Below are 16516 nucleotides of genomic sequence, written 5' to 3' on the forward strand. Positions count from 1 at the left end.
ATAAATCAATAGAATTCCCACAGTACTAAGACATTCAATTTAAAAATACAAAACAGCTTGCAAAGCATGTTATCTTGGAAGTAAATTTTCATACTTTCAAGTAAGAGATGTTGAGAAAGCTTTTTCCTTTTAAACAATTCCAAACTTTTGTTTCAAAAGTACCAGCTTTTACACTGACATGGTAAGTGGGTCAAGTTACACAAATTCTGAATATGTAAGATCTTGTCATTCCTAAAAGGCACTAAAAGTAAACGCGACCTGTTAAGCACCAGCCACTGTCAGGGCAAACCTTGGGTTGAAACACCCTCATTTTTAATATTGTTTCTCTCTTACATTATGAATATACATCCACAAAGTTTCATAATTTTACAGTTTACAATTTCTTGATTTAATTTCTTTGGCCTATTTCACCTTTAAGAACTCTTCAGCTTGACAGACTGGATCCAACTTTGGCTTTTAAGACACACTTTGCCATTTTGTGTGTCAGCCTTAATCCATTTGTCCATTTCATCACTTTGATTCATGTGACCTGGAAAAGAGAATTCCTTTCAGCAGAATTTGACATACAGTAAGCACACAACATTCACATTGACTTTTTTTTTTTTTAAGCTCCCTGGAAATACTTATGAGACTCCTATTTGGTAGAATCTATATATTTTTAACAGAGGCTTCTGATATTTTATTCTTGATACAGTTTTTTGCATTAATCTCATTTTCCATAATACATTATTACAATAAAAATTCTTTATTATATAGTTCCATCATTTTTATTATGGGCTAGGAAATACATTGTGATGGGTTGACTCTGGCTGGACTCCAGGTGCCCACCAAAGCTGCTCTGTCACTCCCTTCCTCAGCTGGACACAGAAGAGAAAATACAACAAAAGGCTCGTGGGTCAAGATGAGGACAGGGAGATCACTCACAACACCTTCACCTGCTCTGGCGTGGGGTCCTCCATGGGCTGCAGGGGGACAGCCTGCCTCACCAGAGTCTTCACCACCGGCTGCAGGGGAATCTCTGCTCTGGTGCCTGGAGCACCTCCTCCCCCTCCTTCTTCACTGACCTTGGGGTCTGCACAGTTGCTTCTCTCACATATTCTCACTCCCCTCTCCAGCTGCAATGGCTTTTATACAGCAACTTTTCCCCCTTCTTCAAAACATTACCCCAGAGGGGCTACCACCATCCCTGCTGGGCTCAGCCTTGGCCAGCGGTGGGTACACCTTGGGGCTGGCTGGCTGCCGGATATGGGGCAAGCTTCTAGCAGCTTCTCACAGAAGTCGCCCGGGTAGTAAACCAGACCTGTTGAGCACCAAACCTTGCCATGCGAACCCAATGCACACATCTACATCAAACATTCATCTGGCAAGTAATTTGAAAAAGTTTTCATCTTTATCAAACACACAGAAAAGAGACACGGGTAAGACCTGGTTTTCCAGATGACCAGACATGATGCTACTATTGGGGCTTTCTTACGTTTCACACAAGCTCAGTATGCGTGGCCATGCTCTGAAAAGTTTGCTGTGTAACAGACTAAAGAGAAAGCTCATCTTACCCTCATTTTACAGTTAAGAAACTGAGGCCAAGAGAGAATAAGTGACCTTCCAAATTTATGCATACTTATGACCAAACAGGGATTAAACTGCGATCTTTTAAGTCCCAAATCAGTGCCTTTATCACAAGATCAGCCTTCACTTGGGTTTATCTTTACGAAACATCTTTCATTATTACTTTAGCATTTGTGTGACTGAGTGAATTCTAAGTTTAGAACTAATCTGAGCCTGGAATAGCATGAGGGATGGCAGGGAAGTAGATTCTGAAGCAACTTTGCAAACATGCTCTGCTCTGACCTGTAACGCAGCTGGAGTTAAGTTTTGGCCACGTCAAAAACAGTGGCAAAACCCCAACTGACATCATTGCGTCGGTTTCCACAACTCAAGCCTACGTGCCAGAACTTTTCAATAGCGTTTCAGCCTTTAGTACTTCGAAGGCAGATTAATTCCAGGTTATGGGCCAAACCCACATCAATTCACTAGCAGGCTGAGGTACTGTTTATAAGTATGGGATTTTTAGAGGAGTCCAGCACTGACAGAGTTCTCCCTGTGAATGGAGAGGTATTCCAGTGTCCTTCGTTATCAGACCACAACAAGCCTTCAAGGATCTCCATGGGAGCATCCCAGCACAATTTCTACACTCCTGACCACTCCAGGCAGCAGCAGCCTCAGTCACGCTCAGTCTCGATACCATTCCTACTGTAAAGCAAAATCTACAGTTCTACTCCCCATCTAATTACGAACTTAAATCTATAACAATCACCACAAAGTTGCGCAAATGTGTTTTACATTAAATCTGTTGATATCTGAAACTTCAATTCCTTGGAAAGCTTTCCTCAATTGCAATAGTATTGTATCAGAGAATACAGAATAGAAATGAAACCGAGATCTGTCTTTTAAGTAGAGGGAGTCCTTAAAACATTAATTTTAAGCAGAAAATAGCCTCCAGGTGTCAAAAACCCCAAACCAACAAAGTGCAAAGGAAAATCTGCAGAATTGCATAGCACTGGAAATACAAGTTTGTTGGGTTTTTTCCTAAGGAGAGAGGACACAATAAATGTATGGCAAAGAGATATTTCAACAAAGTGCATATCAGTTCCAGTTCCTCTCTCTCATGTTTTTGTCACCATGGCTTGTACTTCTGTACAAGGAACAACCATTGAGCACAAAAATCAGCCCTGTGAATGAAGAGTTTCATGAACTGCTTATATCCTGCTACGCTTTTGCTAAAAAGTTAAAGAACAGTTTTGAAGAAATACAGAAACAAATTAACAAGAGCTGTTCTAAAGTTCAGTTGTTGTCTGAGCTCTGTTTCTCATTTTACATTTGCTGTGTGAACTTAGAAAAATGTTTTGTTCCTTATGCTTCTTTTGGAGATTTGCCTGCGAAGGGAATGCAGAAAATATCAAACTGCCTGCAGGAAAGCGGGTGTCAAGTTCCACTCTCTAGGGATGAAGTTCTTCAAACTATTTTAAGATTATTAAACCTATCACCAGTAGCAGGTTCAAATCAAGCTTAATTCATTTAAATAGTTTTGTGTATGAGGCTCTAATCAAGGAATAAGGTTTATTGGAGACCTTCTGGTGACAGTTTGGACTTAACTGTACTCAGAATACTGTGGGAACGTCGGTGGATTTTGAGGATGACTTTGCTAGCATGATCAAATCACAAAAGCCAACAGCCTGCTGGACTGAAAATAAGGTGAAAGATTAAAAAAGAGATTTCATTTCAAAACCCACGAGTCAAGAAAACAGCATGAGCTCAGAAGACAGATGCACTGGTGTGTTGTGTGGTGACCTTTTCAGTTTAAGGTCCAGGAAAAAAGAGGGTTTTTTCCCCCATGTGTGGTGTCTAAAGGCAGAGAACACCTTTGCAGAACTTTACACAGTCAACTACCAACTGTTTGTTCACTTGCCTTCCTGGAGATTTGAGAAGTTAGAGAGCTCTATTTTTGTCTTGTAAAAGACACGAAGAGAAGCATATTTTAAATATTGTTCACCAGTGTTGTTAGGACTGTAGTTTAATCTCAAAAAGGCTGTGAACAGCTTTAGTTAAATGCAAGCTGAAACCAATAAAAATCTGTAGGATAGCATCTCTTCTAATGGGTTTTATAAAAGTTGGATGAACTTTCTATTTGACTTGAAGGAATGTAATCTTTTCCAGACACAACCTGGGTCTTTGTTTGTTTTATTAAGATATCGCTTAAGGATGAAGGCTTCACAGAGGGACAGTGTTCAGAGGGACACTGTAAAACAAAGCTCTTCCCACTCAATTCTAGTGGCAAAGAGTCAATAAAACTTGTTTCTAGGAAAGAAGGAAAGTTTTTAAGAGGTGCACATAGAACAGAGAAAACAGGGAGGGACACGGCAGTGGATAGTGTTACTCCTGGGATCAGAACCATAACTCTGAACGCAACAGACTCAAGTCAGCTGCACAATGTGAGAAGGAGCGCTACGCTCCGACAGCTGAGTTTCAGAAGAAACTTAACAGTTTCAGCAGCCTGCCATAATACAAGCTCTTTCAGTTATTTCTCTCTCAAAGGCAAGCTGCTTGCCTAACATTGTTCACTGCTCCTTCATCTGTGCTTGTATTTAACCCTGAAACTCCATGAGCTAAACCCACAGATACTACCTTGAAGTAAAAAACATAGGATTTCTGATAACAAAAGCAATTAAATCTCCCTCTTTCACATGGGCTTTGAAGTAATTCCACAGGGTAAGTCTACAGCATCTCATAGGCTGCTCTCCCAGTACTACTGGATGAGAAGCCATTCTGTGAGCAGCGTGAAGTAAGTTACTCCTGAAGGATATCGAGGTAGGAAACACCTAAATCCCCTGCATTCCAGAGGGGAATCCAGATCTAACCATACACAGACACAAAAGCCTTATTATTTCAGTGCATGCCTGAGCAAACAATTGTTCTAAGGAGAAAGGTGCTTCTCACCACAATTTATCTGAAGAAGCAAACAGTGAAAAGACTTGAAGTTATTAGGAGAAACCCAGAAAACCAGGAGATGGGACAGTAGTATCAATGTCCCATCTTTTCAAGGGAATGTGGTTATTAGACAGGCTGACCTTGAGGCAGAGGAGGAAGAAGGCCATCCAAGGAATTTCTAGCAATCAAAAGAATAACTGGATGCTGGATCAACCCAAAAGGTAGCAAAACTTTCACAGGAAAGAGGGGGTTAGAGAACACAGCAGGAGATTCCTCTCCAGCCCCAGCACAGACATCTGAGGGAAGGTATAAGTTATCATGAAAGGCAGCACCCTATTACGTGTGGCCGTGGTCACCACAAGACATGGCTCAGAGGAGCACTGTTCAGACGTACCTCAGCAAAGCTCTAGCGCTGTAGATGGGGTAAGATTACTACCAAAGGCTGATAATCCTGTTACTGCTGCAGTTGTCACGCTGGATGACGTAGGGAGTAAGAAAATCCCAGCCTGGGAGAAGACAATCATTCCCAAAGAGTACATTCTTTGTAAGAGAACAGAAAAATTGAAGAGGTTGGATTGCCAACTTATGAAAGTAAGAATAGGGAGACGCGATAACCTACAAAGACAAATATATGCAGCCACTGAGAAGCACCTGTGGCACTGTGGGACTTTTACCAAGGAAACTCACACAAGCACTGAAAACCAGATGGAGTAAGTGACTGCCAAAGCTAAAAGCTCCCTTGGCACCAAGCAGATGGATGGCATTGGGTCAAAGGCTGCTGCTGATTTGAACTCAGCACTAGAGCTGGAGCCAGGGATGAAAAAAGATCTGGAATCAGATGAGTCCCTGGCACCAGAGATGGAAGATATACATGGTTTAAAGAAATCCCAAACTATTAGATTTGGAAATTAGCACCATCAGCTACAAGGATCCAAAGAGTCTCTGAATAATCGCAAGATTTTTTCCAGCAAGCTTAAGCTGTCAACACACAAGCCTGGCCATGGAAGTGGGCGGAAGCATGCCCACTGGCCGCATTCACTTAGTCCTCATATTTATCCATCCACATGCCTCATAACCTTCCTTGGAGGTCTTGTGGAGTGGGTGGGAGCATCGACTTCAGACAACAGAAATTGGGGCTAAAAGCAACCTCCTGAAGATGCGCTGTATTTAACCTGACATGCTTGTCTTAGCCTGTTCTTCATAATCTGCAGTACTTACAGCCCTACGGCCTCACCAGACAAGTGCTTATTACCAGAAAGTTTATTTACTATTTATCTGAATTGTCTTTACTGTAAGGTCAAATCATAGTCTCTAGATCTATCACCAGTGGACAGAGAACAGTTTAGTTTTTTCATCTCTGCAGCAATTTCTTATGTACTGGAAAAGCACACATTCTTCAGTCTTCTTTAGACAAAAACAATACTTTTTTTTAGTATTCCCTCATAAACCACTTTTTTAGGCTTCTAATCACGTGTTCTTCACAGTCTCTACAGTTGTCCATATCCTTTTTGAAGTGCAGTGTGCAAACCTGGACACCTTCCAGCAAAATATTACTAACACCATGTAAAGCCAAGTGATTATTCTGAGTTTTACAGAACACTCATGTGAATACACTGCTTAGTTTTTTCGACTGTGAAACATCATTGTTTCCTGTTTACTGATGTTTTTATTGAAATATTTCTCCTCTTGGGACCACACAGGTAATTATTCCTAGCTTCATACTTTAAATAAAAGAAGTTATTAGAAAAATGGCCTACACAGCATATAAATCAAGATTATACTAATTTTAACCCTGCTGTTCAATCTGTTTGTAACCCCTTTGGCATGACAGCTCCTGAGCAACTTTTCTGCTTGAATATTTGATATATTTTAGCCTGCTACCCTTCCTCTTACGATACGTAGTTCCAGACATAATTAAAGATCTCTACAGCCTTCTTAAACCAGGTGATGTAAGAATACAGGCAGACCTGGAGACACAAGGAAGGCACAGACATTGCGCAGCACAGGCTAAGCAGAATCCTCTCTTCCCACCCTTTTTGCCCAGGAAAGGAATAATGGAATGCGTACGGCTGGAAGGGACCTTTAAAGGTCATCTAGTCAGAAAGAAAAAAATGCTCTCATATGGTCGCCATCAGAAATTACTGGAGTTACTCAGGCACTCAAACGAGATAGCCAAACACTTTCACAGATGGAGGCTGGACTAGTGCTTAGCTTGAAAAATCTGTTGTTAGAACAGATTTCATTATACCATACCTGGTGCCTCTAGAGCACTCCAGGCTTTCATCTCACTTTCACTAAATCCTGCTCTGTTCTCCGGATGTCTCACAAAGCCCTGGCTGTGACTGCTGGTGGGACTGTAGCAAACTGACTTCCCCACTCGATGTAGAAATGGGAGTGAGGAAGCAAGGTGATGAGACGCACATGACGGCCACATAAAGCAGTGGGGACGGCCTCCCAGAGCAGGTGACAGACAAGGCCCACGCCTACCCAAGTCACAGAACTCTATCACGTCTTCCCACGGGAGAGTGTCCTCCCTAACATCTCTCACAGTATTTCCAGAGGCAAGTAAAGCTTCCTGCAAGCAGCTGATTCCTGTGTTATCCACATGAGAACGGGCCAGTTTCTGAAAATTCAGCTATTTTTAAACTAACCTTCGAGCTCAGAAGCATAAAAATCTAAACTGCCCTGCTCTTGGGCTAAGTTTTTTTTCACTTGGCAAAACTCCTCTTCTCTCTCCACTTTATATTTCATCAGTTGCAACAGGAGGACAGCTATAGACTCTGTACCTAAAACTTCAACAGTAGGTAATGTTTTCATGATATAGAATTAGTTATTTCAGAACATACTTGTACAAGAAAAATCTCAACTATCAGCTTTTAGAAAAAGAGATTGTTCAGAATGCGAGGATAAATGCTTGGCCTCCAGAAAGAATATGCTGTCCCCATGTGATCATAGAATCATAGAACAATTCAGGTTGGAAAAGACCCTTGGGATAATCAAGTTCAACCACTGACCCTACACTAAAAATTCACCCCTAAACCATATCACCCAACACCCCATCTAAACGACCTTTAAACACACCCAGGGATGGCGACTCAACCACCTCCCTAGGCAGTCTGTTCCAGTTTCTGACCACTCTCTCCGTGAAGAACTTCTTCCTAATGTCCAGCCTAAACTTGCCCTGTTGCAACTTGAAACCATTCCCCCTGGTTCTGTCCCTAATTACCTGTGAGAAGAGCCCAGCACCAACCTCTCTACAATGTCCTTTCAAGTAATTGTAGAGCATGATGAGATCCTCCCTCAGCCTCCTCTTCGTCAAACTGAACAGACCCAGCTCCCTCAATCGCTCCTCATAAGGTCTGTTCTCCAGGCCCTTCACCAGCTTTGTTGCCCTCCTCTGCACTCGCTCCAACACCTCGATATCTCTCTTATACTGAGGTGACCAAAACTGAACACAATCCTCAAGGTGCAGCCTCATCAGTGCTGAGTACAGAGGTAAAGTGGGGAGCATCTTCCCTGCCATGCCAAAGCAGTATTTCTTACTAGGAAAAGGAAAGAGAGGCAGCATTTCTAAAATGCTAAGAAAAGGAGCATTGTGATCTGACATGGAGGAAGAAAAGAAGTTTTGTGCTTATTTTCTTAGGTTTAAAACCAACTGCTTCAGCTCCCTTCAGGTTTGTTGCTTCTTCCTGACCAGTGAAGCAAAGGGAGGAGAGAGCTGATACAAATCCTTGGGTCCATTATGTGAAAAAGCACACAAAGCTAAATGCCAGGTATAAGGAGCCAGGTGAAGATACGTTACTTTAGCACAGCACTAGTTGAACTGAATTGTATCCTGCAGAAAATCCATTCCAGAGCCTGTTTTTCATCCACCTGTACTATGGTCAATTTAAATCTTTGATTATTATTTTTTGTGCGATTCCATAACCTCTTTAAACAACTGATAATCAATGGGCTAATGCTGTTGCTGCTGCATTATTCTTGCCAATTTCCATGTCTTTAAGAAACGTATGCTTGAAGGTTAACTAATTGGGGCCACTTATAGCCTCAACTGCCAAGATAATTCCAATACAGAATGGCAGGTTGAAAAATTGCATCCGCTTCAGCAGTGACTGTCCTGCATAAACACTGCCTGGGTCATGAAACCAGAGAAGCCACTCAGCTGTGTATATTTGCACGACCACTCTTAACTTTAATGTTGCGAGAGGAACAGGATGATTGACTGACCAGTGGTCCTCACTCACTGGGAGAAACGTTGTTTTATTGCTGAGAGAATTTATTATATAGGGCCTCGCTAGAATCTGGGGTCCTTCCACAGGTTTCTAGCCTAAGAACTTTTAACCATGTTTTTAAAAGAAATTGTATTTAATAACCACTAGTCAATTTAAACACTAGTTACTGTTCAAGGCAGGAAGAACTATGTCAATACATTTCAAAACTACTATTTTATATAAAGTAGGGTACATATTTACATTACATATATATGCTTCTAACATTTCTTGACTTTGAGATTATCATCTGACATGGAGGAGGAAAAGAAGTTTTGTGCTTATTTTCTTAGGTTTAAAACCAAAGAAAAACTCAAAGCCTCACCCAATCTGCTATCATATCAGGTCACACTGACATAACACGTTCAAAAACAAAGCTGGAGCCTTCAGACACATTACGTTAATGTTTTCTCTTGAGCAAACCCAGTAATTGGTAACAACAGCCTTAACTTCTAGATAGACACGTCTGGAGAGGAGGAGAGAAATACACACCCTGACAATGAATTGTACAATTGTTCTCTAAAGCAGGAAATAGCAAGACTTGGGATTCCTGAGTTCAGTTTTAAGTGCATCAGAAGAACGCTTCCAGTCATTGCAGGCACCTTTCCATGTACTCTCTATTCCTCCATGCTCCAGCTTCTTTTGTTCTTCGGGCTATCTCCAACCCATCACTTCTCTGCCTATCCTGTGCTGTTTAACATTTATACTGCACATTTACAAATATGCCATATACCTCTTTTAGTTCCCTTCCCCACTCAACACAGAGAAAAAGACAAAATTTTTCATTATATTTTTAATATATATTCCCTGGCAATTTATGATGTATAACTGTCTCAGATAACGAAGCATTGGGTCAAATTCAGCCCAGGATTACCTCCCACAGATTCACTGAAATAACTCAGGATGAATTTGCCTCTAAGACTTTTGTTAGACAAGCAGTTGTTTGTCTTCTCAAGTCATTTACCAAACAAAGTGAAAAAGTCATCCAGCAACATGAGGAGTACAATGGCACAAGCAAACATCTGAACCTGAAATGGACAAAACAAGAAGCAGCCAAGAGCAATAAATTCTTAAGGAAGCGTAGAGCCAGACAGACATTTTTAGAAGCCAAGATTAGTAAGCCTTACCACTTATAGTTACATGGTTGTCTTTGGAGGCACTCTGTGTTTCTTTTAACTGGATCTCTGAGCTCACATCTACTTTTCTTCCAGACAACTGTAAATAGGCTTTGAGAGAAGCAGGTACCTTGACAGTAATTGAACCTGGTATAAATTTAAATGAAAGCTAGTTAGTTTAACACTGAGATCAAAGCATGAAACGGGCAGTTATTTAGCTAACTTTTATTGAGTCATTTGTTTGGTTGAGTTTTTCAAAAGCCTTCAGACACAGTAACCTCTTTATCTCTGAAAGGATGAATGAAGGTCATTTATCATAACCAGAACACTTTATGGCACATGTAGAAAATGGTGTCACAGTATTTCCTTGGCAGACGTAAAAATTAACATTGACAAGTACTCCCAGCAATGGCTCTTGGTAGAGGTTCTTATTACAGGAATGATCAACAGAAGCAAATGTAATAGATCTCACAGGTATTATGACTTGAAGGACACGGGATTGGATTTAATGATTAATGCAGCCCCTGAATTGCATATTATGAAAGAACTGCTCCTCCGGAACGAGGAGATGCCGCTCACATAGTGTTAATGTGAGCAGCTGTCTTTGCTTTTACAGCACAGTGCCAGCTGTCCACATCCTCCAACACATGCGGTCTCAGAAGTGATTAACCAGTTTAGACTATGTATCACTAAGATGCAAACTACTAACAAAACTGCAGTTTTAGTAGCCTAAATAAATCTAGCCTTGAGGTTAGAAACATAAATTCTGACTTTTGCTTCCCCTAAATATATGCTTCTATGCATCAGACTGAAGATGGATGCTGGGCCCCAATCTGTCCACATCAGTAACATTTGGAATTACTCTGTGACAACATTTGGAAGCTGCATCCCAGACATTAAAACAAAAAACTCAACAAAATTCAGAATATGCTACCTGCATATGTGCTCCTTAGTTTTTGCCCAGTTCTCACATTCAAAACATAAAAAGTTTATTTAAATACATCCTAAAAGCTGAAGTAGAACATGGTAAAAAACCCCTGATGTTCTAACAAATAAGCAGCAGTCAGAAAGCAACTCTAGCTCTGCAATTTAAATACAGCAGAATCACTTTCCTGGGACAGTCCTGGTGAACAAATAACTGTTAGTATAATTTAGGCCTAAATCATGCTGGATAAGAAAGGGAAAAGGTCTTCATCTTTGGGTCCTCCCTAGAGAGTTGCTGCTCAGTGGTGTGACTCATAAAATCCAACACACATGCAGCTGATTTATCACAAATGGGATATTTTCTACGCTGCAGCTGTCAGCCGTTACTCTCAATATACAGCGTAAACAAAACCAGAACTTCATCAACTTTGCCTTTACTAAACTGTGCTGCCAAAAGAGATGTCAGGCAATGTTCTGACTATATCATGAATTAACTTTTATTAAATACTAATTCAAAGAGACTTAAGTAATTCAACAGGTAACTAAGAAATAATATAAAAATAAATTTATTTGCACCGATGGAATCAGAATAGCTTGTACAGCAGAGTGGCACACAAGTGATTTCAATGCATTTCCTTCATTATTCCCATTATGAGTAACCGCTAGATTTTAACAGGGCACAGGCATTGTCTCACAGATGAGAGAAGGGCACCAAATACCACATTCATTTAAACCACCCACAGTGCCAGACATGATGTTAAACATAAAACCCTGTGGTGGGGTTTTTTTTGCAAAACTAGGACTAGCAAGATGTATTCAGGGCTTTGTAATTTACAGTATCATATCTTCTGAATGGCAAAACTACGAATCCAACTTTAGGGAGTGAGCTTTTAACTAAGAAGTGAAATTCTAGTGAGTAATCAAGAGAGAAAAAGGAAGAATGGTGGGGTAAGGCTCTCTCATCTTTGTTTTTCTGTCTTCCAATTTCAAATAATGTGGCATCTCACTCAGAAAAGGCAGGAAAAAGAAATGTAAATGTGTGTCAGTTGTCACTCTGCACATACGCTTATCGGCGTCATAGAGTAAACTCTGCTCGGGGCAAAGAAAGATAGTAATCCAGGTCAACTCTGCAAAATTCTGTTGGGTACATTGCCAGGGAAAAAAAAGTATTGAAAAATACAAAAATTCTGTAATCCATTTTAAGTATCATTGCCCTTTACAGAGTTTACAGTATTAATATATCTTATGACAATGAGATAAACAAAGAATATAGATAACGAACAATCACAAACTACTTTTTTCCAGACAGATAAACAAAATCCTCCTTACTCGCTTTTCTTTTACATCATAAGCTGCCATAAAAAGTACTCATTTCAGTTTGCTAACCTTTCTCGGATTTCAGATCCACGGTTCTTAATTGACTGACATAAACATCTATTGTCCCATAATGCGTAGAAGCTTTTAGACTTCCATCTGATGAATCTAAAAAAAAAAAGAAAATAAATTGTGTGTCATTCACTCTTTTAAAATCAAAATTTGCTAGAATATTTCTTTGTACTTTGAAATGATTTTGTCAATTCTTCTGTGTTTGAGAAGTATCTTGTATTGATTTACTGAATGTTAGGCTTAGAAAAACAGGTTTCTGAACAAAACTTATCTCCCTTGACCAGAATCACAGATTTACCCAGATCGGAAAAAGACATTTAAGATCATTGAGTCCAATCATTAACTTAACACTGACAAGTGCTCACTAAGTCCTATCTCTAAGCACTGTGTCTACATAACTCTTGAATACCAACGGAGACTTGACCACCACCCTGGGCAACCCATTCCAACGCCTGATAGCCCTTTCAGCCAAGAAACTCTTCCTAATATCCGATCTAAACTTCCCTTGGTGTAACTTGAGGCCATTTCCTCTTCTCCTACTGCTTATTACATGGGAGAAGACACAGACCCCCACCTCACTACAATCTCCTTTCAGGGAGAACCCCAGTTCTCTCAGCTGTTCCTCACAAGACTTGTGCTCCAGACCCTTCACCAGCTTCGTTGTCCTTCTCTGGTCATGCTCTAGTGCCTTAACGTCCGTCCTGTAATGAGGGGCCCAAAACTGAACACAGTACTCGAGATGCAGCCTCACCAGTGCTGAGTACAGGGGTAAAAATCACTTCCCTGGACCTACTGGCCACACTGTTCCTCATACAGGCCAAGATAGCGTTGGCCTTCTTGGCCACCTGGGCACACTGCTGGCTCATGTTCATCCAGTTGTCAACCAACACCCTCAGGTCCCTCTGTGCTGAGCAGCTTTCCAGCCACTCCTCCCCAAGCTTGCTGCATTGCTGTCAGGGGGGTTGCTGTGGCCAAAGTGCAGAACACAGCATTTGGCCTTATTGATTCATACAACCGGCCTTGGCCCATCACTCTAGTCTGTGTAGATCCCTCTGGAGAGCCTCGCTACCCTCAAGCAGATCGACACTTCCACCCAGCTTGGTGTCATCTGCAAACTTACTGAGGGTGCACTCCATCCCCTCACCCAGATCACTGATAAAAGCGTTAAATGGGAGAGGCCCCAGCACTGAGCCCTCGGGAACACTGCTCGTGACTGTCCACCAAGTGGATTTAACCCCATTCACCACCACCCTTCAGGCCTGGCCACCCAGCCAGATTTTTCCCAGCAAAGCGTGTGCCCATCCAAGCCACGAGCAGCCAGTCTCTCTGGGAGAATGCTGCTGGAAACGGTGTCAAAGGCTTTACTAAAGCCCAGATAGACATTCACAGCCTTTCCCTCATCCACTAGGCAGGTGACCACGTAGAAGGAGTGACCACGCTGTAGAAGAAATGGAGAATCGTGGCATACATTGGCCAACACCATAGCCCTGGACTTGTAGCATCTACAAGGCCTCAGTAACACTCCCCTCTTTCTACAAGGCTGAATTTATCTTTGTGCAAAGATCAAGCACAAAATTTCAACATTAAGATCTATTTTAGTTTTCAGAAGAATCTATTTGTTCAGACTCTGCACAGCAAGAACTTTACGCAGGAAAGCTACCTGGTGCAAACAACAAGCAGTTGCATGTTGTAACATCTTGTCACACAGCTGTGTATCAAGCTTTGTAAAGAAATTATGAAGCAACTCTAAGGAACCATCAAAAAAGTTACATTGCACATTAAGAAATCAGTCAGTGAAATATATCTCTTTAGATACAATGCTAGAAATAAAAATATTGGCAAGAAAACGCTAAATCCTCAGAGACTTTTTTTCTTAGTTTCTGGATGTGCATAGAGAAAGAAACAGTCAAGCTTCCGGAAGTAGCTAAAATAAAATTTAACCTGAATTAAATTTAAAAAAGTAAAAGCATTAATGAGACAATGAACTTGATTAATCTTAACAAGGATGTCTACGCTTGTCATACAGCTTTAGCTCTAAAGAAACTTATCTGGAGCTTTGTTGATCCCAGACCTCAAACACTGATGTCAGCAGTGTACTACATACAAGAGCAAAAATATGGAAAGGGATTATTATTCCACAGCCAAAATTGATTTTTTCTAAGAAGAAAGTAATTTAAAAAAAAATTGCTGATCCATAGTCAGCTTAGGAACCAAGACTGGCTTTGCCTAACTAGAAGACAGTAACAACTAGAAGCCCATGAATGTTTCTGCCAATTCAACGGATTTTCTGTTCTGTCCCAAATAAATAAAAAAACCCAACCCACCCAAACCCCAAAACACAAACCTTGAACCCAAACTCTTAATGAATTTAAATTAGTGAACTGGAAAAAAAAGATTTTGCTTGTGCAAGTGACAATTAAACACTTCATTAATGACTTTTCAAAAGCTCATAATAAAGTTTGAAAGTTAAAGTCACTAAAAGAGGAAAATTTGATGAATCAACCTTTTTAATTAACATTTTTATTAGTGATACCTTGACAGTTTCATGTAAAAGCAGATATTCCCAATCAGATTTAGTAACAGCCAACCCCTGAGTCTCCATATAATCTTGACAAAGATTTTGCTGGCAACAGATAGAGGAAAAATTCAGCCTCTGACTCTTCTGCTTTGAAAAAACATGCAATTAATTCCTTTATCTGCACTACTTAGAAGAGTCTCCTGTGACAGGACAGCAACGCTCTCCAGGGAGAACAACTGCTACCAGTTTGTACATCACCACCAGCTGACAGGGCTTTATGGGGATCAATGTTTATTCAGTGAACTCGTTCTCTTCCCACTCTTCAAACACAAAAGCAGCTCTTGTGAGATCCTTCACAGTGGCAAGATGCCTTTTGCAAATCTAGCAGTCCCACTGCAAGACTGAACAAAGTGTTCTTTTCCAGATTTTATATATACATATATAAGAAAAAACAAGTTCTCATTTTGTGAGAGACTGGATTCTGTTTGCTGAAGGCATAAACATAAATAATGCAGGAAGAGGACATACACACAGATTCACTAAGGTACAGTTTTACCTGGAAAGTAAAAAACAACAACACAAAAACAAAACCCCTAAACCCAACAAACAACCTCAAGGTTGTTTTCTATTGGAGAACACTGTTTTGGGAGGATGACTTGCCAGATTTTGACTCCCAGAGTACACCACCAAATAGGAAGTCTCCTATGGCAGAAGAAACTACAGCAATTTCAAAAAATCCAAGAAATTTTGCAGCATTAACTGAACACTAAAACTGACATTACAGTACCTGTTCAGCTTTAATCTATGGAAATAACATGAAAAATATTTTATGGAAACAACCAAACATTATTTACAGAAATAATTTTATGGATAGGATATTAAATAGAATTGCTTAGATACAAATAAGAATGAAAAGAGACAAAGTTGTTCATCACTTCTGCAATCTATAAAAGATGCTGTTTAAGTTTTTTGTCTCTGTAACTCTAAACAAATGAGGAGGAAAAAAAACCCTAAAATTAATTAAAACCAGCAAAGACGAGCTTATATAATAGAAAGGGTTAACAAATGAATAGACAGATAGATAGATAAACAGATATTTCAACAAGAAAAAATACCCTATATTAAGTAACACAACCTGGTAGTACAAAACACATAACTGAAATAATAATGGAGACAACACAGATTTTGCAGTTACGATGGAACAAAACTAAGGCAATTTATTTTTAAATATACATCTAATGTTAGCCAAGATTAAAGTGAATAACAAAGTAAAACCAAGAAAAAACTGCATAGTTTGAATTTAGAGTTTGCTAAGGACTGACAGCTCAAGGGGAAATACAGGGATGAATAGGCCTACTGGAAGTGGAACAGATGGTAACTCTTGAGCAACTTCAGCTATTTCAGAATTTACTAGTGCAGGAAAAAACAAAAAAAATCTAATCCCCCAAAAGCAGTACAGCAAGATGTCCTTGACAAAGCTTTTAAGCTTTATGAAAACGAAGTACAGCTTGAGTTCAAAAACTAAGTCACATAACTAGAGAAAGACTATACCAGTAAAGATCATTGAAAAGCCCACAAATATGACAAAATTGAAACATCATTTGCAACATGTAGTATCTTTTCTTCCTTCATTTTATAAAGTCACATACTGAAGAAAGAACCAAGCACAAGTGATCTTTCCTTAAAACATACTTACATTTCCTAATACCTCATAATGACTGACTTTGCTCATTTTAAAATCCATGGCAAAACTGATGTCAAGACCTTTAAAGCTTACATTTTATTAAAGATTATATATATTACCAATTATATATATACTT

General features: G+C 40.0%; 1 protein-coding gene across 1 annotated transcript; it reads right to left on the reverse strand.

The window, feature by feature from the left end:
- Positions 1-109: 109 nt before the first annotated feature.
- Positions 110-13044, reverse strand: FAM185A (family with sequence similarity 185, member A). Its single transcript, XM_009865016.1, has 4 exons — positions 12972-13044; positions 12179-12274; positions 9881-10015; positions 110-529 (listed from the first exon to the last, which is right to left on the reverse strand). The coding sequence occupies exons 1-4, from the start codon at positions 13042-13044 to the stop codon at positions 414-416; spliced, it is 420 nt and encodes a 139-aa protein (XP_009863318.1). The 3' UTR covers positions 110-413.
- Between the last annotated feature and the right edge of the window lie 3472 nt (positions 13045-16516).

The sequence above is a fragment of the Apaloderma vittatum genome, unplaced genomic scaffold (genome assembly GCF_000703405.1).
Source record: "Apaloderma vittatum isolate BGI_N311 unplaced genomic scaffold, ASM70340v1 scaffold15152, whole genome shotgun sequence".
In the NCBI taxonomy this organism is placed as follows: Eukaryota; Metazoa; Chordata; class Aves; order Trogoniformes; family Trogonidae; genus Apaloderma; species Apaloderma vittatum.

Bases quoted from the DNA above. Each gene is read 5' to 3' on its own strand.
- FAM185A (XM_009865016.1), bottom strand. From the start codon at position 13,044: ATGAGCCAGCAGTGTGCCCAGGTGGCCAAGAAGGCCAACGCTATCTTG. The intron at 12,275-12,971 runs GTAGGTCCAGGG...TTTTTTTTTTAG, and splicing joins TATGAGGAACAGTGTGGCCA to ATTCATCAGATGGAAGTCTA. The intron at 530-9,880 runs GTAAGGCTTACT...TCTCTTTTCCAG, and splicing joins CAACCATGTAACTATAAGTG to GTCACATGAATCAAAGTGAT.